Source organism: Gobius niger, assembly GCF_951799975.1.
Source record: "Gobius niger genome assembly, chromosome: 13".
NCBI lineage: Eukaryota > Metazoa > Chordata > Actinopteri > Gobiiformes > Gobiidae > Gobius > Gobius niger.
Window position 1 is genome coordinate 13,762,550 of NC_136864.1, and position 23,731 is coordinate 13,786,280.

Here is a 23,731-nt window from a genome sequence, read left to right on the forward strand (position 1 = left end):
AGAGAACTCCCTCAAAGTCTGGCTCCAGTGTCACGCCTGAAGCGCTCAGGGCCAGGAGCGGAAATAATACTGCTGTTGTGTGAGCACATGTAGCTTTGTTCTGTATCTGCAAATAAACAAATACTTAAGCCAAAGAAAAATGTTTGATGTATTGCTTAACTTAGCCCTTGATCCTTACATTTAAACAGTGAGAGGAATTAAAAGTAAAGTAACAAAGTGTGTGTTTGTAGTTATAATTGTGCTGCATAATACTAATAGGTTATGGTATCATCTGTGGATCATCTTTAAAGTACCAGTAGTTTAACACTTAGAATTAAAACAAAAATTAAAACAATTTACATGATGTACAAGCTGTTTATGTTTACAAGTTTAACTTTGTTCCTTAAGCCAATTATGTAATCAGAAAGCAGAATGAACTCTGCGCTTTGGGTTGCCAGATTCTATTGCAAAGCACAGTTTGCAGAGACTGATTTCAAGAGATTAAGGGATGGTTGTGTGCACAAACTACTGCTTGTTTACAGCTTTATGCAACCCATGTTCAGTACTGATACGAGTGACTTTAGTGCACACACACTGCCCTTCAGTCAACAAACTAGGTACTGTGGCTCTAACGATACTTGGATTACGACAGATACCTGAACGAAACATTTTCCCATACCTATACTAAAATATTTGTCGTCTTGAACCAGAAAACAGAACAATAATGTTCATTTAGTCCATAAAAAACTCTTTTCTTTTAAATTTGTTTCATTTATTTGAGCTGAAACAAATTGGTCACTTCCTTAAATGCAGGATCAACTGCTTTAAAACTTGGATCTAAAGAGATTTTTTCGGGACCTGCTTTCTATACTTCCATTTGTACAATACCAGTGGTACCTACACTTTTTCTTTGAAACCATCCAGGTATTGTTTATCAGTCCACAGCCCTACAGTATATATAACTGCAAATCAATCGCAAACTCACATTTCATGTTAATTACTTTTTAATAAAACAGGTTTATTTAAGGGAACAGCATTAAATCAGACAGCGACATAATTACAAAACTAGAACCAACTTCATAAAGAAACATAAAATAGAAAACTAAATGTTTACAATCAACAAGATCACAAACTTGTCATACTTTACACTGCCCGGGCTTAAAGCAGCACGTTCACTGAAACACTAAAATGCAGCATCTGGACAAAAGACATTTCATGTGGGGACGTCACCACTAAAGGAAGCTTCCACGACCCATGCCTCTTCCTCCTCGAGAATATGTCCCTAGAAATAAAAATAAAATAAGTCCAATAAACAGCTTTTCTCATCAACTTGTGGAAGATACAACTTTATCATGACTTGAAAGTAATAAAGCGTCAAATACACGTTTAAATTATGCCCTGGAGAAAAAATTGTGGTGTTACTTTAATTTAAATTTATAAAACTACGAGACAAAACTACAAAAGGAAAGTTTCCTTACCTCTGCGGCTGATTAAAGTTCTGCCTTCGCCTCTTCCCCGTCCCCCTCGTCCCAAAAGGCTGGAGAACAGCGGCTGACTGGGCAAGGTCCGCCTCTGAGTGGCACTGCTGGTGTCTGAAAAGGAAGAATTACATTTAAAATCAGTTTAATTTGGTTGACCAGAGCACTTCAAAAGTTTTGAATGTAAGACTAGATGTACCAGGGTCTTGGCTGGTGGAGGGCAGCGCTGCGTCTTCACTCTGCTGAGCGGCTGAGTCCATGTCGGCCTGGCTGTCCAAAGAGGACTCGATGCCAGCACTGGGCACAAACAACGTATAGTAAAGGCAATGAAACCTGCTATAATACTATCAAGTTAATTAAGAATTAGATAAGACCAAGACAATAATTCGGTTATTTCCAGTCAAAGGTTTCTCACCCGTCCGCCTCGTGCTCCATGAAAACCTCATCAGCATCGTCTGCGGCCGAGGCCATTCCAGTGGAGGCCGTTACCATGGGAACGGACTGAGACGCCATGTTGTCGGCGCCGTCCGATGGCAGTGACTCCGTAAACACGGTCACTGGGAGACAAACAGGCATGAGAGGAGAAGGGGGACAGTTCATCTCTTAAACCCCACCAGAACCAAGCACATATTCTCCAGTTTGGCTTTACCCAAATCTAAAAGCTTCAAAAGAAAATGCATCAAAATAATGACGAAAATTAGGATGAAAACACACACACAAAAAAAGAAAAAAAAAAAAAAAAAAAAAAAGTGAGGAAAATGCAAGGAAGCAGGGAAAAAAGACAAAAAACCCTTAAAACAAAACAAAAAAGCCACAATCAGTCTTGAAGGTCTTAGCTTTCAAATGAGGCATCACATTGGCCTATAGGCTGTAAGAAGCTTTTACATTTGGGTAAAGCCGAACTGGAGGAAATGCAGTCTCGGTTAAGGCGGGGGTTAAGAAGTTAATCTAGGAGCTTCTGTGTAGTCCCACCTGGTGCTGCCACCTGCAGGGGAGTAGTGGGAACACTCCTCCCTCCTCCATCCTCGTCATGAGCCGCCAAGAACAGGGGAGACTCGTACATGCCTAAACCTAAACAGAGACAGCCCATGATTAAAATGACTATACACATTTGAGCCGAGTGAAAAAAGGCTTGGTTTTCCTGTACCTCCTTGCGAAGCCAACTGTCCCAGATCAGAGTGCGAGGCTGAAGCTTGAGGCAAGAGGTCTTCTGGAGGTCCAAACCTGAATCTAGTGGACAGTCCAGCCACCTGCGGAGAGCTGGGCACGGAACAGAAATAATACACAAGTTACGATAAACAAGTGTCATTTTGAAGTTGCTATAATTCTTACTGTATGGCCTCCGCAAAGCCGTCGTTGCGATGGGGCACAACGAGAGTGGGCGTACTGGGGACCATCCTGTCGTCATCGTCAAAGAAATGCTGCTGCTGTAAGAGCATGAATAAAAAAAAGTTTATTTCATTTTATATGCGTTTGTCGATTTCACACATCTTGCTTTTCATTTTTGACTTACAGTGCTGCCGATTCCTGGAGTGAGCTGAAGTCCACGCCCAACTGATTGTCTCCGCAGCTGGGACGACTGCCTCTGTAAAGAAACAAAACAGAAACATAAATCAGACAGTGTAAAATTTCTTTATGTACCCCATACGAATATAAGACAAGTAATTAAAGGCACTACACCTGATTTTAATCTAGTAGTGGAGCTAATTTTGTTTTGTTTGTCCTTTGGTATATTGTAAACTCAGACAATTGTGGGAAGAACCCGGTCTATCTAATTACAAAGCCTTTGAATAAATTTCACAAACTCTCAGGCTAGTTTTCCTATATTTCTGTGACAATGACCCTTAAAGGAATAGGCCACCGTTTTTACATACTGAGATATGCTCTTACCTCACTTTAGCCGAGTTAAATAAAGTTACGTGAAGTGTTTTCATGCGAAGTATATTTACACAGAAATGTAGCATGTCGATTTTATAAGCAAATAAAAAGGGGGACTATATTGTGAGGCGTAATGATACGAGGAGCAAAACGTCCGCGCAGTAACTCCTAAAGACTTCCCCCGCTCACTTCAATAACCTTTAGGAGTTACTGCGCGGACGTTTTACTCCTCGTATCATTACGCTTCACAATATAGTCCCCCTTTTTTATCTGCTTATAAAATCGACACGTTACATTTCTGTGTAAATATACTTCGCATGAAAACACTTCGCGTAACTTTATTTAAATAGGGAACACGTGGAAGAGCTTGGTAGCTTCTATCGTGAGCTTTTTTGGAGCTATATGACATGTGGGAGAGGCTGCGTATGTGCTCCGTTTGCGTGACAGAGCACACGGACAAAGACCAGACGGGGATATATTAACACGTCTAAAGTGAGGTAAGAGCATCTCAGTATGTAAAAACGGTGGCCTATTCCTTTAAGAAGTGCAAGTTGTGAAAGGCGCCTATAAATTCCTCCCTGCGAAGAATCAGAAAATACAAATATGGACCATAACATATTCATTGAGTAGGTTCCTGCCATTACCTGTGTGTGCGGTGGTCCCAGCTCGGGCGCAGGGGGCTGGATGTAGAGCCGTGGTGGGACAGAGTGGGGGGGTCTTCGGGGCTGGGGCAGACGGGGGGCGAGGGAGGACGAGGAGGGGGAAGGAGTTGGGACGGTGGACAGAGGCGGCAGATGGACCAGGTCTCTGTGGGGTTCAGCCTCTGAAGATGCACCGCTGCTGCCTTCGCCTGAGAGGGGACAAGTTACAAATGTGAGAAGTGGAACGTTATTTTAGTTATTTTATTCAGGAGCTGTATAAAAAGTAGTTTCACACAGAAGTTAAATCATAATTCTTTATGATAAGTTTATTAAGGCAGACTCAGATCTTAATATGTTAATACTTGATTACCACTGTGTGACGGCTCGGCGTCTCGCTCCGTTGAAGCTCCGGTCGTGTTGTCTTCAGAATGAAGGCTCTCTGACGGCTCTTCTTCGTCCTCCTCATCCACGTCTCTGCTCTCCTCGTTACTGCCCTCTGCTGCCCTCATCCCAGCATCACCATCCTCATCCTCTTCATCGTCGTCGTCATCATCATCCTTGTACTACAATGAGGAACATTCATTATCTAGAACTGATAATGATGGTTGGTGACTGTGACCTGTTGTTTGACTGAGAGATCTATAGGTTCTGTGCTGGGCTTTACCCACAAATGCAAGAGGCAAAAGCCTAAAGACGATGAGCGAATGCATCAGTTTGATCCAGAGATCTATAATAAAACTATTATAGTCTCTCTATGCTCTATAGAAAATCTGACTTCATCATAACAAAATGTGACTTATTCACCCTATTTGAAGGATTCCACGGATGGTAGGCAAATGTTATCAGTTTGATTTGTTTAAGCTACACTTTTTGTGACACAGCAACCACAGCCTTCTCTTTACAGAGGAGTATTTCTGTCATTTAAGTAGAACCCAGCAGATCTCACTTGGGTTTCGGACAGCTGAGGAGGGTGTCAGGTCATTATTTGTTTAATTTGTTTGTATTTTCTGAAAGATGCAGACTACCAGAGTGAGCTCATTTAGTTGCGGTATATCTTAAACTCTAATTTGCATGTCTTGTCACATTGGGATAGTTGGTACCTCATCCTCCTGCTCCTCTTCTTCCTCCTCGTCTTCCTCCTCCTCCTCCTCCTCTTCTTCTTCCTCCTGTTTCTCCGTCTCTTTGCTCTCGCGGCTCTCACTGTCTGTGTCGATTATGATCACATCCCGGACGACAGCCCGAGTCTGGTCTGAGGGCACGGACTGGGAAACGCCCTCATCCTCGATGTCCTCGTCATCTGCTGCCAAAGTCGGGAATGCCGCCTTCAAATGGAAAATAGAAGTAGTTTTTGTTGTTAATTTTCTCTCTCACAACCCAAGTAAAATGTCTATAAAATTCGTTCATGTGTCTCTCTGTACAGACCTCACTGTTGGCTGAATCTGGTCGTTCCATAATTTCTCCGAGCTCATCTTCAATGTCCTCCTCCTCTTCCTCAACCTTATGTAAAATGAAGAGCAAATACAGTAAATCAGAAAAGTAGAAGAGACTTTCCAACACCAGTACAAATGTAGGTCACGCCTTTACCTGCAGACCCATCGCTGGCCTCAGTCGAAGTTTTTTGATGGTTGGAGAAGTGCGTGAACTTTCTGGTCTGCTTTCCTCTTCCTCCTCATCATCATCTCTATTTCGCTTTGAACCTGTAAAACACATCCATGAAAATGACATTATAAAGACTTTCAATACGGCTCCATTACTCGTCCAGAGGTCAGTTTACCAGGCGCTATAGAGGCGGAGGAAGTGGACGGACGCTCCGCCTCCATACTAGTTCCTGGCTCCTGATTGGCCGCCTGCTGCTGAGTGGGATGGACAAAAGCGGTGGCCTGGCTGCTGGTCGGCTGCGAGACGGTGGTCGGTGTGTTGCCCAAACCGGAGCTGGTCGAGTGAACAGATGCTCCTCCACCGAGAGAGGCTGAGGAAAGAAAAGGCTTCACTGATCTGTTTTGGCACACTGTATAAATGGAAGAACATTTTAGGCAGCCTTTTTGTGACACAGGCATGGTTTGAACTGGTAAGGCTGCAGTTGGTGCGAGAAAAACTTTTTTTTTGGTTTGATAATAAATAAAGTCATACTGATATCAATGAGACACTACAGCAGAGGTCTCCAACAGGCGGTGCGTGGGCCAAATCCGGCCCAAGGATATTTTCTCCGGTTTGGCACTACCCAAATCGAAAAAAATTCAAAATAGCAACAAAAATTTGAAGATAATGAAGATGAAAATGCAACAAAACAGTGTAAAAAAACAACTACAAAAAATCTACAAAAAAGTGACAAAAAGCAATGAAGTGCAGCAAAAAATGTACAAAAATCCAACAAAAGTTATCTTTTTAAGTTTTTAAAACACAATAAAAAAAAAGCCACAAAAAGCAACAAAGGGGTGACTTTTGATACTTGTTTCAAATTTGAAAAACACATTGGATCAGTTGTAAAAGCCAGCTACTTCCAACTAAGACTTCTTGCGAAAATTAAGGCCTACTTGCCACAAAAAGATTTAGAGAAGGCGATCCACGCCTTCATCACTTCAAGGTTGGATTATTGTAACTCCCTTTACACAGGGCTGGACCTTAAATCCATCCAGCGCCTGCAGGGAGTCCAAAATGCACATCACTCCCATTCTGTCCTCTTTACATTGGCTACCAGTTCCCTTTCGAATCAAGTTTAAAACTCTGCTGATTGTTTTTAAATGCCTAAATTCGCTGGCACCTAAGTATCTGTCAGAGCTGCTGCAGCTCTACTGTCCTTCCAGAGCTCTGAGGTCTGCAGACCAGCTCCTTTTGTCTGTTCCTAAATCCAAGCGTGTGTCCAGAGGTGACCGAGCCTTCTCAGTGGCGGCCCCTAAACTTTGGAACAGCCTTCCTCTACATGTGCGCTCGGCTCAGTCTGTAGAGGAGTTTAAAACCAAATTAAAAACTCATCTTTTTGCTTTGGCCTTCGGTTCCATGTAGACCAGATACAGTTTGTGCCTTTATATATTACCTGTGTTTAACTTTTATTGTGTTTATTGTACATATTGTTACTGTTCTTGTACAGCACTTTGGTCGACTATGGTTGTTTTAAATGTGCTTTATAAATAAAATTGACATTGACATTGACATAACAAAGGAGCAACAAAAAGTGGCAAAAAAAAAGAGGAAGAAAATGCGACAACAGAAGGAAAAAGATCATTTTATCAAAAGAGGCGTTACATTGGCCTTCACTAACTCTAGCTCTCCAGTCAAGTCCTGTTTTTAGATTTGGGTAAAGCCAAACTGGAGAAAATGTGCTCAGTTAAGGCGGGTGTTACAAGGTTAAATAAAGGAAAGAAGTCACACGTGTCCAGCAGAGGGCACTGACATAAGAAGAGATCAAGATATAAACAACACATTACGATCACGTGGTAAATGGAAAGTCTGTTCATGGACCCTGGCAATACACTCCCGATGCATTTTGGCCCCCAGCGGAATTTACTCGGAGACCCCTGCACCAACATCAGTCGCAGGCAAATGGGTTTGTTCGTCTGTAATAATAACCGCAGCTGAACATATGACGGTGCTGGACGACTGAATACCTTCTTGACTGTCGGCCTGTGTGGTCGGCATGACGGTGGCGGTGGGAGTTGGCGTCGGCACCGATGCTGGAGTAAGCATGGGTCGGATGCTGGCTCGGGGGGTGGACTTGCTGCCCGGTGACGGCGTGCTTGTGGTGGGACGGATGTTCGCCGTGGGAGGCTCGGACAGACTGGAGCTGCAACGGGGAATTGCTTCTATGTGATCTCCTGTGTTGGATTTGTGTACACATTTTTTGAATTGGTTTATCTACCTTCCACGATCCTGCGCAGGGCTCTTCAAAGAGATCTGCCTCTGCTCCGATGGTCTGGCCTGATCACCACCCTTTATAACACAACAGGCCAGTTTAAACAATACCAGGCACGTACTGTACTAACTGGACACAATATAAGTTGTATAATACAGAAGTTAAAATGATTATAGCACTAACGATACCTTTGAGCTGCCCTGGTCCTGGGGCTCCTCTCTGGACTCGGTCTGGGTCTCTCTCAGTTCCCTCAGCTCTCGGTCCAAACGCTTGAGTCTCATTTCGTACTGGGACTTTATGGCGTTCATTCGGACCTCCTGCTCCTCTTTGTCCTGTTTCAGTTCCTCCACCTCTTTGTTCAGCGCCTCTTTAGCATCTGGAGGAAAACGTCAGTGTTAGGGTGGCATGACAACAACAACATTAATATCTGCAAAAATGTAAAAGCAATATCAATGTACTCACTGTTAAGCTGCCCGATCTTGGTCTTGGCTGCCAAGATAACCTTTTTAGTCTTTTCTTCTTTGTCAGTCATCTGCTGCCTGAGCTGCTCCTCCCTGTTCTTGCACTCTGTCATCTGAAAGAAATAAGATATATTAATCTACCTAATTAAATATGCTAGTTTAAATTAAGCTGTATACAAGTACAGATTTCATGGCTTTTATTCATCTAATATACAAAATAAACCTTTTCTTTTTCAGCTTTCCAACCCTAGTACATTCATTCCTTACAAGGGATTTTTAAGTTAATCAATCTCTAGTATTTAATAGGAAATAAAACCAAGGCTAAGATGTCTAAAGTAGTTGTAAAAAGCCTGAATAATACATTATATGGGACATGGGTCTCTAGAGATGAGAGATCTGGGAAAGTCTTGGTTAAATATGCTTTAGTCGTGATCCAATCTGGGGTCAGTCCTGATGCAGACCCAATTTCGTCCAGGTCCAGGCCCCACATTCATAGTAAGCTCACAGTAAACTGATCAAAATTTGTTGGGCTCTTCACAAATATGAATCTAGCAAATGCTCTTTGTATTTAATCAAAGGGTTGAAGATAAATTATACAGTACCTCCTGTCTGACTTTGGTCAGCTCCTCCTCTCGTGCAGCATCCCCTCCCGCGTTCCCCTCGCTGCTCTGGACACTCTGGCTCTGAGCGGCCTCTGAGCTCTGTGCGGATGAGGCGGCTTCTATCGTCCGTTTCGCTTCAGTCAGCTGCTCCTCAAGACGCTTCACTTCTCCCTCGCGCTCACTCAACGTCTAATAAAACCACAGAGAAAATGCAGCGTAAATATTAATAGTTTTGATGACATATATATAGAGCCTGCACTTTTATCCCTTGTATCTCTTAATTATGATACGTTCAAACATATTTTCCACAAACCTTCTGTAGGTTGTCTAGTTGGCCTTGAAGCTCTGTCAGCTATGATCAGAAAAAAGATCCATTAGTCCACGGTCACCCAAGCCTTCTAACCTCGAGATTGTGGCATAAACCGTACAGCTGACCTTGCCCTCTGCTTGGCTCATGGCCGTCTTGAGGTTGCCGACTTCCTGGTTGTGGCTCTGCTGCGTGTTCTGTTGAGTCTGCTGGAGTTCTTTCTGGTTTTGTTGGAGGCTTTCCTTGGTCTGCTGCAGCTCCCTTTGGACCTGTTGGAGCTGGTTCTGCCGGGCCAGAGCCTGAGTCTGAGCCGTTTTCAACTGGTTTTGCAGCTATACAAAAATATAAGCCACATTTAACAATTTGCTGTTAAGGGACACAAGCTCATTTACATACAAAGGTGACTTGTACCTGTTGGCTCTGAGTCTTGGCCTGCTGCAGCTCCTTCTGACTCTGAGTGAGCTGGTTCTGATTTTGCTGGAGTTGAGTCTGAGTTTGAGAGAATTGAGACTGAACCTAAAAAAGGAAAAAAAAAATATATGCAATGTATCCTTTTATCAATTCTCCATAATAAATGCTGTAAATCTGTTCATCGTTTCTTGTGCTCATACCTGTGTGAACTGGGTCTGGTTCTGGTTCAGCTGGTTTTGAAGCTCTTGTAACTTCTCTTTGGTTTGTTGGTTTTCCTTTTGAGCATCCTCCAACTCCTGTTTGGATTTCTGAATCTAAAGCGACAGAATTATTATACATCCCCAAAAACCTACATGTTAAAGAATCTGCAACAGAGCCTTTACTATTTCATTTGAACAAACAAAGAGACAAGTCGTTACAAACCTCGTCCACTTTCTTCTGCATCTCCTCTTTGACACTGCTCAGCTCCTCTCTGGCCTTTTTCAGCTCCTCCTGGGCTTGAGTGAGCTGCTGTTGGTGCTGTTGGGCCTCCTGACTGGAGTCGGCTTCTTTTCCTTGTTTAGCCGTCGTCTCCTGGACAAACTGCAGCGACACAAATACAGTTTTAATATCATGCATGAGGTAAAATGAACTGTAACGAGGAAAGGCAAACTAAAACACAATCAACATCTTTTACCTTGTCGTGCTGAGCCTTGAGCTCCTCGTACTGAGTCTTGTAACGACGCCCGATCTTTTTCACCTGGGTGATGGTTTTGTTTTTCTCCAGGATGTCGTTGTTTTTGGCGTCCAGCTCCTTCTTCACATTGTCCCGTTCTGAAGTGACCCGTCCCAAACTGTCCTTTAGTGTCTGCAGCTGAGACTGGGCCGAGTTAGAGCTGGCGTTGGATCTGAAAAAAGGAGGGTTCATCACTCACAAAACCACAGAATAGAATGTTCTGTAACTGTTGTCAGAGTGATATAGAATGTTCTGTAACTGTTGTCAGAGTGATACAGAATGTTCTTTAACTTGTCAGAGTGATATAGAATGTTCTTTAACTGTTGTCAGAGTGATATAGACTCTTTAACTGTTGTCAGAGTGATATAGACTCTTTAACTGTTGTCAGAGTGATATAGACTCTTTAACTGTTGTCAGAGAAATATAGAATGTTCTGTAACTGTTGCCACAGTGATATAGAATGTTCTTTAACTGTTGCCACAGTGATAAAGAATGTTCTGTAACTGTTGTCAGAGTGATATAGAATGTTCTGTAACTGTTGTCAGAGTGATATAGACTCTTTAACTGTTGTCAGAGAAATATAGAATGTTCTGTAACTGTTGCCACAGTGATATAGAATGTTCTTTAACTGTTGCCACAGTGATAAAGAATGTTCTGTAACTGTTGTCAGAGTGATATAGAATGTTCTGTAACTGTTGTCAGAGTGATATAGAATGTTCTGTAACTGTTGTCAGAGTGATATAGAATGTTCTTTAACTGTTGTCAGAGTGATACAGAATGTTCTGTAACTGTTGTCAGAGTGATACAGAATGTTCTTTAACTTGTCAGAGTGATATAGAATGTTCTTTAACTGTTGTCAGAGTGATATAGACTCTTTAACTGTTGTCAGAGTGATATAGACTCTTTAACTGTTGTCAGAGTGATATAGACTCTTTAACTGTTGTCAGAGAAATATAGAATGTTCTGTAACTGGTTGCCACAGTGATATAGAATGTTCTTTAACTGTTGCCACAGTGATAAAGAATGTTCTGTAACTGTTGTCAGAGTGATATAGAATGTTCTGTAACTGTTGTCAGAGTGATATAGACTCTTTAACTGTTGTCAGAGAAATATAGAATGTTCTGTAACTGTTGCCACAGTGATATAGAATGTTCTTTAACTGTTGCCACAGTGATAAAGAATGTTCTGTAACTGTTGTCAGAGTGATATAGAATGTTCTGTAACTGTTGTCAGAGTGATATAGAATGTTCTGTAACTGTTGTCAGAGTGATATAGAATGTTCTGTAACTGTTGTCAGAGTGATATAGAATGTTCTTTAACTGTTGTCAGAGTGATATAGAATGTTCTGTAACTGTTGTCAGAGTGATACAGAATGTTCTGTAACTGTTGTCAGAGTGATATAGAATGTTCTGTAACTGTTGTCAGAGTGATATAGAATGTTCTTTAACTGTTGCCACAGTGATATAGAATGTTCTTTAACTGTTGTCAGAGTGATATAGAATGTTCTGTAACTGTTGCCAGAGTGATATAGAATGTTCTGTAACTGTTGCCACAGTGATATAGAATGTTCTGTAACTGTTGCCACAGTGATATAGAATGTTCTTTAACTGTTGCCACAGTGATAAAGAATGTTCTGTAACTGTTGTCAGAGTGATATAGAATGTTCTGTAACTGTTGTCAGAGTGATATAGAATGTTCTGTAACTGTTGTCAGAGTGATATAGAATGTTCTGTAACTGTTGTCAGAGTGATATAGAATGTTCTTTAACTGTTGTCAGAGTGATATAGAATGTTCTTTAACTGTTGCCAGAGTGATATAGAATGTTCTTTAACTGTTGCCACAGTGATATAGAATGTTCTGTAACTGTTGTCAGAGTGATATAGAATGTTCTTTAACTGTTGCCACAGTGATATAGAATGTTCTTTAACTGTTGCCAGAGTGATATAGAATGTTCTTTAACTGTTGTCAGAGTGATATAGAATGTTCTGTAACTGTTGCCAGAGTGATATAGAATGTTCTTTAACTGTTGCCAGAGTGATATAGAATGTTCTTTAACTGTTGCCAGAGTGATATAGAATGTTCTGTAACTGTTGCCAGAGTGATATAGAATGTTCTTTAACTGTTGTCAGAGTGATATAGAATGTTCTGTATCTGTTGTCAGAGTGATATAGAATGTTCTTTAACTGTTGCCAGAGTGATATAGAATGTTCTTTAACTGTTGCCACAGTGATATAGAATGTTCTTTAACTGTTGCCAGAGTGATATAGAATGTTCTTTAACTGTTGCCACAGTGATATAGAATGTTCTGTAACTGTTGTCAGAGTGATATAGAATGTTCTTTAACTGTTGCCACAGTGATATAGAATGTTCTGTAACTGTTGTCAGAGTGATATAGAATGTTCTGTAACTGTTGTCAGAGTGATATAGAATGTTCTTTAACTGTTGCCACAGTGATATAGAATGTTCTTTAACTGTTGTCAGAGTGATATAGAATGTTCTTTAACTGTTGTCAGAGTGATATAGAATGTTCTGTAACTGTTGCCAGAGTGATATAGAATGTTCTTTAACTGTTGCCAGAGTGATATAGAATGTTCTTTAACTGTTGCCAGAGTGATATAGAATGTTCTGTAACTGTTGCCAGAGTGATATAGAATGTTCTTTAACTGTTGTCAGAGTGATATAGAATGTTCTGTATCTGTTGTCAGAGTGATATAGAATGTTCTTTAACTGTTGCCAGAGTGATATAGAATGTTCTTTAACTGTTGCCACAGTGATATAGAATGTTCTTTAACTGTTGCCAGAGTGATATAGAATGTTCTTTAACTGTTGCCACAGTGATATAGAATGTTCTGTAACTGTTGTCAGAGTGATATAGAATGTTCTTTAACTGTTGCCACAGTGATATAGAATGTTCTTTAACTGTTGCCAGAGTGATATAGAATGTTCTTTAACTGTTGCCACAGTGATATAGAATGTTCTTTAACTGTTGTCAGAGTGATATAGAATGTTCTGTATCTGTTGTCAGAGTGATATAGAATGTTCTTTAACTGTTGCCAGAGTGATATAGAATGTTCTTTAACTGTTGCCACAGTGATATAGAATGTTCTGTAACTGTTGTCAGAGTGATATAGAATGTTCTTTAACTGTTGTCAGTGATATAGAATGTTCTTTAACTGTTGTCAGTGATATAGAATGTTCTTTAACTGTTGTCAGTGATATAGAATGTTCTTTAACTGTTGTCAGAGTGATATAGAATGTTGTTTAACTGTTGTCAGAGTGATATAGAATGTTCTGTAACTGTTGTCAGAGTGATATAGAATGTTCTTTAACTGTTGTCAGAGTGATATAGAATGTTCTGTAACTGTTGTCAGAGTGGTATAGAATGTTCTTTAACTGTTGCCAGAGTGATATAGAATGTTCTTTAACTGTTGCCAGAGTGATATAGAATGTTACCACAGCCAATTGTCAAATATTTGTGAATATCCCCATTTCCCACTGTATATGGCCCACCAATACAGCCCAAAATGAAACTTACTGCTCAATAAATACCAGCTACTACTAGGTCCATGTGATAGTGATATTGTTACGCCTAGAAGTGATATAAAATGCAAGTAAAAAGTGCGTTCTTACTTGGCCAGTTCGGTCTTTAACTTGGCTGATTCTTCTATGAGTTGTGCGGCGCGTTTCTGCTGAGCGTCTCTCTCCGTGATGAGTTTCTGTTTCTCTTCGGTGTCGCCATCTTTCTGCTGACTGGCCAGTTGCTTTGGGAGGAGAGAAAGAAAGTAGTAAGTAACAGAAATCTTAATTCTGTTACTGTTATGATGAATAAACAATAGTACATAATGTAGAAAAGAGGTAATAATAATATGTTGGGAAAACAATGTCCACTTCAGCAGGTCTTATTGTCGTTTTCATTCATGCACAAGTTACCTGGGCTTTGAGCTTCCAGCGTTTCATGTCGTCCTCCAGTATCCTCTTATCAGCCTGTAATGAGCCGTTCTTCTCGGACAGTGCGGACAGGTTCTGATGCAGCGGAGCAATGTCTGACTGCAACTTTGATACCTGACAGACGAGAGCAGATAAAGTAAAATAATCCAACATTATATATTGGTGCGCACTGGTAGAATTACTGACTTTGGACCGGAATATCTTCAGCTCATGCTCCAGCTTGTCTCTGTCGAGTCTGAGCATCCTGATGGTTTCTTGAAGAGAACTGATCGTCTCCATCCTCTTCAGCTGCTGCTCCTGCTGGGCCAGAGTCTTGGCTGTTGTCTGAGGAATACAATCAATAAAACTAGCAATAAGAATACTAAGCTTTGACTCATTTTTTATTTTTTGTTAAAGATAAATAATATAAGCAAACTGTTGTACCTGCATCTTCACACGTTCAATGTTCAAAGCATCCTGAAGCTCCTTCAGCTCTTGGTCCTGATGTTCGACACGCTGCTTGTACCGAAGAGCCTCTCCATCTGACGCCTCACATCGAGCAACAGCAATCTCCTTTTCTCGCCTCACAAACCTACGACACACAATTTAAAGTCACGTCAAACTAAATATCTGAAAAATGCATAAAATCTTGGTAGTAGGGATGACACTGGATTAACAATTAAACAACTTTGTATAAATAACAATATTTGTATAAAACCTTTACATCTTAGGGGCATTCAGATCAATTACATATTTACAAATAAATGAGCGGCTATTACGCGGCAGATTTCACAATATAACAGTTCTCGATGGAAGAATCATAAAATATTCATAAGCAACAAATATTTTAACGCAGTGGTTCTTTTCACACAAAGTAGGCCTGCAAGGAATTCATGTCTAAACTACATGTAAGCTCAGTTTCAGTTTTAGACAAACAAAATATGTATTTCTGCATCAATATGCTGAATGTCTCTCCCTGCTCTTTGCCCCATTTCACACTATACTACACAGAAAAGTATATTTCAAAATTATTTAAATACATTTGCTGCCACTGAAAAAAACGACTTAAGCTTTAAGCTGATTGGTTACATAGGCGCTTCATGTCATCCAAGGTGTGCAAGAAAGGGGATTCATGTCAAAACTTGGGAGAGTCTTTATTTAAACAGCAAAATCCCACTGAGATTAGTAATCTGTTTTCAGAGAAGCCCTGGCCCCAGAGGAGAATCTATTCCCTAAAAACCTACTTGATTTTAGTGGTAGTGGGAAGTGGGAATAGAACCACTGCACCACCGTGCAATAGTAATAATAGGCCTCATTGTGGACTTCATTTTTACCTGAGTATCTCTAGTATTTGTTCAGTCGTCTTCCCCTCTTCGCTGAAAGACAGGTCCAGATTTTGGTGTTGAGGCACATGATGCTGTGATCGACTTTTAGCAGCCAGTTCGTCCATCTGTTTGTGGAGAAGTGCGTTTTGTTTCCCCAAGTCCTCACAGCGGCGGCTCTCGTTGGACAAATTTTCCTTTAATAATCAAGATATAAAAGAAGTTAATGATAGTACGGCACCTACTGAAACTTCCAAACAACTCAAATGGACTGTGGTTGTTTTGTTTCCTTAGACTACACAATATGAAAACCACACTAGTGAAATATTAACATCACCAAAAACTTCACTGAAATTCATGGTTTTGTTCATTCTTATTACCTCTATAATATTCATATGCAGCTGTGCCAGTAAATAGATGAACTTCTACCTTGAGATGTTTCTCTGCCGTGTCCCATGTCGCAGTTTTCTCCTGTAGAGTGGCCGTCGTCTTGTTCAATCTGTCTTCCACTTCTTGTTTAGTTGTAGAGATTTGCTGAAAGCGTTTCTTCAGGTCTTGCATCGCCTCGACATCGGCAGCATGAAGCATCAGCTCCTGCTCGTACATGGCCTGAGCCTCTGCTGCAAGTTTGGTCTGGAAAAAAGCGACACAAGAGTGAAAAGAGCACACGTTTCGAGGAGGAACAATTGAGAAGAATAGCGCTCTACCTGCAATAGACTCTCTTGTATGGCCTTCTGCTCCTCTGTTACCGCCACAGTGCACCTCTCTAAAGCTTCACGCTGCTCCACCTGACTGGCCCTCAGACTGCGCTGGACGTCGATCACCTGCACAATTTCAAAAAGGAAAAACACAGTCACAATGAAAGAAGGAAATTAAGTTTAAAGACTAAACTAAAGAGAAGAATGACGTACTTGTTTCTCCACTGCCTCTACAGCCTTCCTGCGCTCCTCCTGTTCCTGCAGCTTCAGCTTCTCCGCCTCCAAAATCCTCTGCTCCAGCTGCTTCTGCACATCCTGGGACTCCTTCAGACGCACCTCTAGAGGAGTGCGGGACTGGACCATCGAAAAAGACATCAGGTTAATTTCTGTAAACGATTCAAAATGAACTTACTCAAGGACATTGCAGATGTACCTCTTTCTCTTTCTTCAGACTGTCCTCCAGTGCGAGAACCACGCCCCTGTACTTCTCCACTTGAGTGTTAGCGTTTTTCAGCTGTTCCGCCAGCTCGTTCTTCTGTTCCTCAGCGGCGCTAAGTTGACCCTTGATCTCATTAAGCTCCTGTTCGGACACGGTCGGCTGCTGAGAGGTCGGTGGCCCGGGGGAACGCACTAGATACATAAATACATGTTAGATCGAGTTATATCTTCAGCATAATGTGGCACTGCGTTCATTTCTATGCACTCATTGTAATAAAAATGTCCCTTATCAAAAGAAAGTGATGGTTATAGTACCTCGCAGTGGTGTTCGAAGTGCTGCTGCTCTTCCCGCAGGTGGCGCTGGTGTGCTGCCCGTGGAGGATGCGTCTGTCCCAGAAGCTGCAGAGGCCAACTGAGCTTTGAGTGCTACCACCTGCTGTTCAGACGAGCGCAGCAACTCTCGGGTCTTCTGCTGCAGCGTGTTCTGTGTCTCCAGCTGTTTCTTTGCTTCCAACAACTGGGCCTGAGAAAGAGTTGGAAAATCATTAAACAAATTCACAATGCTAATAAAAGGGAGGTAAACATAAAGTAATAGAGACATACATCCATTGATCGACCCAGAGCATGCCGTTGTGCCACTTCCTGGTTCAGCTTGGTCTTCATGGTGCCCAGTTCTGACTCAAGTTGCTCGATCTTGTTGTTGAGTCGCTGGCGAATGTCCGTTTCTGTGCGCTCCATAGTCAGCTGGAGAACAAACAACAAAAGATGAGGTGTAGACGGGGTTGTTGAAGCCAGCACAGTTAAAAGATGTTTATATTGTACCTGAATGGTTTTGAGGTTGATCAGTAGTAAGTTCTGGTTACGCTGCTCAGCCAAAATGGCCTCCTTTTCTTTATTGAGCCGACTCTCTGCTTGCCTCAGCATCTCCTTCTCTTTGGTCAGGTTCGCCACACGAGCCTATGAGTAAAGAATCAGAATCAGTTTTATTGCCATGGTTATGAACAGGTTCACAACTAGGAATTTTCTTCGACAAGTTAAATAATAAACTTTAAACTATAAGACTATAGGGGCATGCGTAAGATTACAATTAAACTATGATAAAGACAACAACAATTTTACACAGAACAACAGCGTGAGTGTATTTACAGATATACAGGTGCAATGAGTGTTAGAGATAAAACAATAACAATAACAAGGTTTAAGACATTTCATTTGCTTCATAACAAGCGCACCTCTTCTAGAGCCACTTTCTCATTTGCCTGCCGTAGATCTTGGCTCATTGTGTGGATGGCATGCTCTTGACGCTGGGCGGTGGACGTCATTTTCTGGCTCCGGTCTTGTAGAGCAGCAATCTCTCTGCGGTTCGCAGCTACATTCTCCTGAAGCATCTCATACCTGGACAATTCAAAACGTATGAAGAAAAACCTACTTCAGGCAAAGCATTTATGACTGCCTGCCACTGTTTCCAAGTCAAGACTAATGGCTTGCACTTGTATTAGGCTTTACAAGCAGCTATCCACCGTTGCCTTGGGGTAGACTGACTCAAGTGAGGCTGCAAATCTGTGGTATCGGTACAGAAGCCTCCACGATTCATTCATCAACATATGACAAACAACCACACAGACAAAGTGGGTAAAGCATTCTGTCCAATGACACAACAAAAGCAACAGCAGGATTAAAACTGCCACCCATTCATCTGAGACACTGTTACATTACAGCTTGTCAATAGGAATCGACAATAGAGATCAACTCCATGGATTAATAGTCTGGCCACAGCAGATCAAGAAAACCTCAAAAGAAATGAGACTATTGAGAATAAAAAAAAATTATATATAGTCTTACCTTTTGTTGCTAAAGTCGAGTTGAGAGGTGAGTTTTGCGTTTCTGGAGGAGAGCTCTGACAACTGCTTCTGGAGCCTTTCGTTGGTTTCATTCAACATTCGATCATTCTCCGCCTTCTCCTTCTTATACAACGTGAAGGAATCATTCAGCTGGAAGAACGGTTTGTGTCAAAAACATATTCCTATTTCAGATCAGCTTGATAGACACTTGTATATGTTCTGTACTTGTTTCAGTGCAGCTTTGGCCTGAGCCGTCTGTGCCGATTCTGCAGCTGCTGCTCTCTGTGGCATGGAGCGAGTGGCCGGCACTGATGGACGGACCGGGGTAGGCTGAGGGGAAGAGTCTGGTCCTATAACACAGAAAAGTACAGCTTTATTATAATAGTTAGAAGCTCTATCTGCAGAGTTGAGAGTATGTGTTGCACCCTGAAAAGTCTCCCATGCAGTGGTACTTTGGTCAGAGTATTGTTTGTGGTTAGTTGTTTACACAATACACTGGATTGAAACTTTGAAACATTATTTTCTCAATCTTGCCTTGAAGCGGCAGGGTGTAGCCAGTGCTCTGTGTCAGTAGAGCTTTGTACATGTCCCTCTGTCTGGCGTTCGAGTCGGCCAGCTGTTTCTGCTGGTTTCTCTGCTCTTTCAGCTGCTCCGTTTCTTTTTGTAATTTGCTCAGACTGGCCTCCAACTCTGACACACTAAAGACACAGAACAGTTAGTATCAAGCGAGCGTAACTTTCCACAGTGAGAAACCCACCGTTCTGATGTGACATTGCTCTGCCGTTTGTCCTTCTCCTCCTCGAGCTCTTTCAGTCTCCTCAGCATGTTTTGGTTCTTCTGCTGAAGCTCCTGGATGTTCCGGAAAGAGACTTCGCGAGATCTGCTCTCCCCCACTGTGCTGGAGATGTCCGACGAGCTGCCGTCGCTTCTGGTCACCTGAGTCCCGCGCGTTTCCTCCAACTCCGCGAGAACAGAGCACAACTGGACAAAATACGACGACGTGAGGTTTAACAAAAATGTGGATTCTACCATTACTATAAAAACCTGTGAACCTTGGCTTTACCTGAGCTGATGTGTCATTGAGCTGCCTCTCTGTGAGATTCTTTTCCTGTTCGAGGGCGTCACATTTCTGCTTGGATTCTTCTCTCTCTTTCTGCAGACTGTATATCTCCTATTGACAGAATCATATTAGTAATCTGTATCCAAGTAAATGCTATATAAATGCAGTAAATGGACAGACCGAGCGCGCTTGTTCCAGTTTGTTGCAGAGCGAGGCCAAGGAGCGTTGCATGCTCTCATACTCTTCTCTTTGGCGTTTTAGGACCGGCGCTTTGGACTCGACCTCCTGGACGATCTCATCCAGGACCCTGTTCACTCTCCGTGTCTCCTGTTTCTCAAGCTGCAGGTGAGTCTGACACTCGGCATAGGCATTATACAGCTACACACCCAAGAGAAAGAAGAATTGCTATTGTTTTTCAGTATTCTTTATCACATCATTATTCGTTATCACATTGTAGTGAAGTAGTGATGTAATTTGAATTCTTACATCAAAAAACTTCATGCCAGGTTTGACGATGGCAGCGATGGCAGCCGCTGAAGGGCACATAGCGTCTAATTGTTCCTCTGTCAATGACTGTGCACCTGAAGGAAAAACATAAGTTTAATAAGGTCATAATAAGAAGCACATAACTTTAAGACTGTGCTTCTTACAACAGTGTTTGCCCGCAGCCTTCACTGACACGTTGTCCAGCTCCTTCTCCATTTTTTTAATTTTCTCTCGGAGTTCAGACTCAAGGCGGGTCTTCTGTTCCTCAGCCTCTGAAACCTTCTTTTCTAGGACTTTATTGGCTGCAATAGTTATTTTAAGGTCAGTAAAAAAAGGCAAATCATTTTCATGAGCACTTCCCCTCAAATACCATAAGCCAGTTTACCTTCCCCAGTCTCTTTCACCATCTTACTGAACCCTTCTACGGCCCTGTTCAGTTCACTGTTCTTGGCTTCCATGTCAGATGCTGCCCCCTGTGGGTGAAATACATAATACGCAGGGAAAGTGTTATGAAATGCAGCAAAATTTAAACTAAATACATGGCAGATTTCACAAACTTACTTTGTAGAGTGAGGACAATTTGATATGTGCATTGAGCTCATTGCGATATTTCTCCTCCATGGCACATTGTTCTTCTTTTGCCTGAAAAGAAACATATCAGGAATTGCGTTCTTGTGCATTTTCAGCATAAAAAAAAAAGCATCATAATAGCGAACAATCTAAAGACAAGTAGTAAAGCTGATTTTGTTTTTGTACCTTCTTCAGTTTGTTGTTAAGATCTTCCGCTCTCTTAGTCTGACTTTCACTTGCTTCCTTTAGAGAGACAACTTGGCTTTCCAATCTAGTCACCTTAAACACAACAACATTTCAATTAATTCAAATAATTCACCAGTGCCGATAAATGTCATTGATAAAAGCAAACCTCTGGGTAAAGTTCATTCTAAAATGCTTTTACCTCTTCTTTATAGTGCTTCAGACTGGATTGTAGGTCCACCATCTCTTTGCCCTTCTCTCGGTTCGTCTCGAGAAGCTCCTCAGTCTTGGCCTTCAGTTCGGACGTTAACCAGTTGATCTTCTGTTGCTGCAGCTCTTTCTCCTGCTCCATGCGTTTCTCCCGCTGTTGCACGGAGGCTTCGGACGACTGAATCTCATCCAGTTTCAGCTGTAGGTCCATTTTCACTTTGTTGGTCTCAACCAACTTCTCATTCAGTCGCGTCACATCCTCTACACAATGACGTCACAAATATTAGATCCAAAAATGTGATAGTTTATTATCACTTTATCTTATGTTGTTTATCATTTAAAATCATTACCCGTCAAGTTCTCCACCTCCTGTGTCCTCTTCTCCAGCAGCCGAGCCAACTCCCTCTTTTCCGCCTCAATCTCATATTTTGTTTTGGTTTGCTGTGTTAAAATATTACTCATTAAAACACACTATTGTTATAGATTTACTCAATACAGTATTCACAACATGCATTTGGTATTAATTGCTAAAAACTATTTATACAATGCAAGATGCACAATCATTAAAGATTTGAGCCTACCTGCTGGGGTTGAGATGCTTTTTCATCTGTGGTTTCCGCCTCTATTCCCTTCAAGGCACTCAGCTCCTCATCTGCACAAACAGACAGGCCATCAAGCAAAACAACAATCACAAAAGCATCAATACACCAAACAGGTAACTTACTTAGTTTATTGTTTTCCTCTTTCACGACTTGTAAGTCTTTTGTGGCCGTGAGAAACTGCCCCTGGCTCTCCACAAGTTTCTTTTCAATGTCAAAATACTGCTGCTCTGTAAACACATGAAAGATTATTTAGCTGTATTATTAATCCAACCAACTTGTATTTTTGCAGTAGTCCATAACTTTACAATCAACAAAACAAAGCCTATTAATCAGAGCAAAAGTCAGTCTGAATAAGAATTTAATTTAAGGACAAAACACAAATATGTGAGAGCACCATGTAGTCCAAGTCCTAGTAAAGTTCCAGTAAATATTTTGTGAAACATAATCAACAAACAAATATAAATGTTTATTTTGACTCTTTTAAAAGGCAGCCCTTGCATGGTTTGGTTGTTAATATTACCACTACAATATCCTCCCTGCACGGCTGATTCAAAGCACTTTTTGCAAGTTCCACTGCTCAATTACAATTCAGATTGATAAAATGACCCTCTTGATCATGTTTGCCCACCAGTCACCAAAACAACTGGTGAAAATCGCGGAAAAAGCGATCATCCTATTGCAAAGGGAAATCCTTTCTCTAACTGAAAAGTCACTGTGCAACAAACATTGTTAAACATCCAAATTATTTATACTGTATATGGATTGAGCAAAAAGAAAAAAAAAATCCTGCTGTGGGCTCAGTTCTTCTTGGCACATTTCTACAGCAGCCTCTGAGCAGAGAGCTGAGAGCTTAAAAAAATGTATAATAATTCTAAAAAACATTTTTTTTCTTTTTAGATCAATTTTTGGAAAATCCGAATCAATTTGACCAACCAACTCGACTTTTAAATCAAATCGTTTTTCGTCCCAGCCCTAACATACAGGTGAAAATATAATTCTATTGCTATTTCACACTGTCCCAAATTACCTGAAGTATGAAATATGAAAAGTGTTAAAAGTAAAAATATATACACAGAATTTTGAAATAACTTGCATATCATTTGTTGCTCCATAGCACAATGCATGATTGTATATAAGGTAGATATACAGTGTTTCAAATATTATACCCTTATGATTAAATCAAAAAGGCATAAACAGATGTCATTTCTCAGACCACGTGTTTTTTGGAGTAAACTTCCTTTTTGATGCTCATACTTTATGTCACAGGGTTTAACTTTATTCATCCTTATAATAGACCCGCAGAGCAAGAATTTAAGGCTATTGACTCAAGGTTACACTTTTCAGAACTGAAGTAATATCTTGCATTCACCCTAAACGTCTAGGTTGAGTAGTAAGTAAGTAGGTAACTTAAATTACATACTTAGCTCCGATTAACCTCCAAAATAACCTGTCATTGTGTTATCAATCACATTGGGCAAAAACTTCATGATGAGCTTTAGTGAAATGACATGATTAGGATTCTTTAGTCTATTAGCCTTGATGGAGAAGCTAACACGAGCGCATATGCTCCGGACTCAGGGATTCAAATGACTGCTTTACAATGTATGTGCATTTCTAGAGATGATTTGCTAAGTTTATAGTGAAACAAATCAGCCTCGTGTCTGAGATTGGAGTTTGAATGGAACATACCACTGTCAGCTTTGAGTCTCTCCCGCTCGGTTTTCAGCTCCTCGTTAGCATGCTGGAGCTCCGTCACAAACCTCTCCAGTTTGTTTTGGATGCCTTTGGGAAGTTTGTTCAGCTCTGGCCGCTCCAGAGCCTGCAGCAGGACGGCCGCCATCTCCACTGCGGTCCCACAGTCCCCAAAACACGGGGAAATTTAAGGCAAACTCTACTAAAACTAAGTTGTGTGACCTGTTCAAACCGCTAATGATGAGAAGAACGCGTAAAGTCAAACGAGTCGCGAACCGGAAGTTTATCTCTTCCTTCAAAATAAACTACTTTCTAGAAAAATAAATCTCATTGAAACAGTAGCCCAACAGTCAAAGTCACATTTAAACCGACGAATTTGA

At 41.3% G+C, this 23,731-nt stretch overlaps 1 protein-coding gene across 1 annotated transcript; it reads right to left on the minus strand.

The window, feature by feature from the left end:
* Window positions 1-998: 998 nt before the first annotated feature.
* Window positions 999-23,616, minus strand: LOC306972445 (nucleoprotein TPR-like). The gene is made up of 54 exons (XM_079569043.1): window positions 23,349-23,616; window positions 21,782-21,886; window positions 21,639-21,709; window positions 21,408-21,498; window positions 21,050-21,318; window positions 20,851-20,943; window positions 20,656-20,736; window positions 20,480-20,567; window positions 20,259-20,396; window positions 20,095-20,189; window positions 19,789-19,986; window positions 19,612-19,719; window positions 19,306-19,529; window positions 19,083-19,246; window positions 18,774-18,898; window positions 18,550-18,698; window positions 17,940-18,102; window positions 17,530-17,664; window positions 17,311-17,451; window positions 17,023-17,230; window positions 16,703-16,899; window positions 16,483-16,623; window positions 16,279-16,395; window positions 16,001-16,204; window positions 15,584-15,768; window positions 14,694-14,841; window positions 14,457-14,594; window positions 14,253-14,384; window positions 13,953-14,083; window positions 10,284-10,494; window positions 10,031-10,189; window positions 9,808-9,921; window positions 9,608-9,712; window positions 9,325-9,528; window positions 9,203-9,241; window positions 8,890-9,078; window positions 8,289-8,400; window positions 8,015-8,202; window positions 7,833-7,903; window positions 7,582-7,757; window positions 5,751-5,945; window positions 5,561-5,673; window positions 5,399-5,473; window positions 5,077-5,298; window positions 4,347-4,539; window positions 3,980-4,185; window positions 2,971-3,042; window positions 2,790-2,884; window positions 2,605-2,717; window positions 2,430-2,528; window positions 1,873-2,014; window positions 1,657-1,754; window positions 1,458-1,571; window positions 999-1,261 (listed from the first exon to the last, which is right to left on the minus strand). The coding sequence occupies exons 1-54, from the start codon at window positions 23,497-23,499 to the stop codon at window positions 1,212-1,214; spliced, it is 7,545 nt and encodes a 2,514-aa protein (XP_079425169.1). The 5' UTR covers window positions 23,500-23,616; the 3' UTR covers window positions 999-1,211.
* Between the last annotated feature and the right edge of the window lie 115 nt (window positions 23,617-23,731).

Excerpts from the sequence above, each read along its gene's own strand:
- LOC306972445 (XM_079569043.1), bottom strand. The coding sequence starts at position 23,499 with ATGGCGGCCGTCCTGCTGCAGGCTCTGGAGCGGCCAGAGCTGAACAAA. Across the intron at positions 17,452-17,529 it reads TCAACCTCAAAACCATTCAG|CTGACTATGGAGCGCACAGA; the intron begins GTACAATATAAA and ends TTTGTTCTCCAG. Across the intron at positions 16,900-17,022 it reads ACTTCGAACACCACTGCGAG|TGCGTTCCCCCGGGCCACCG; the intron begins GTACTATAACCA and ends TTATGTATCTAG.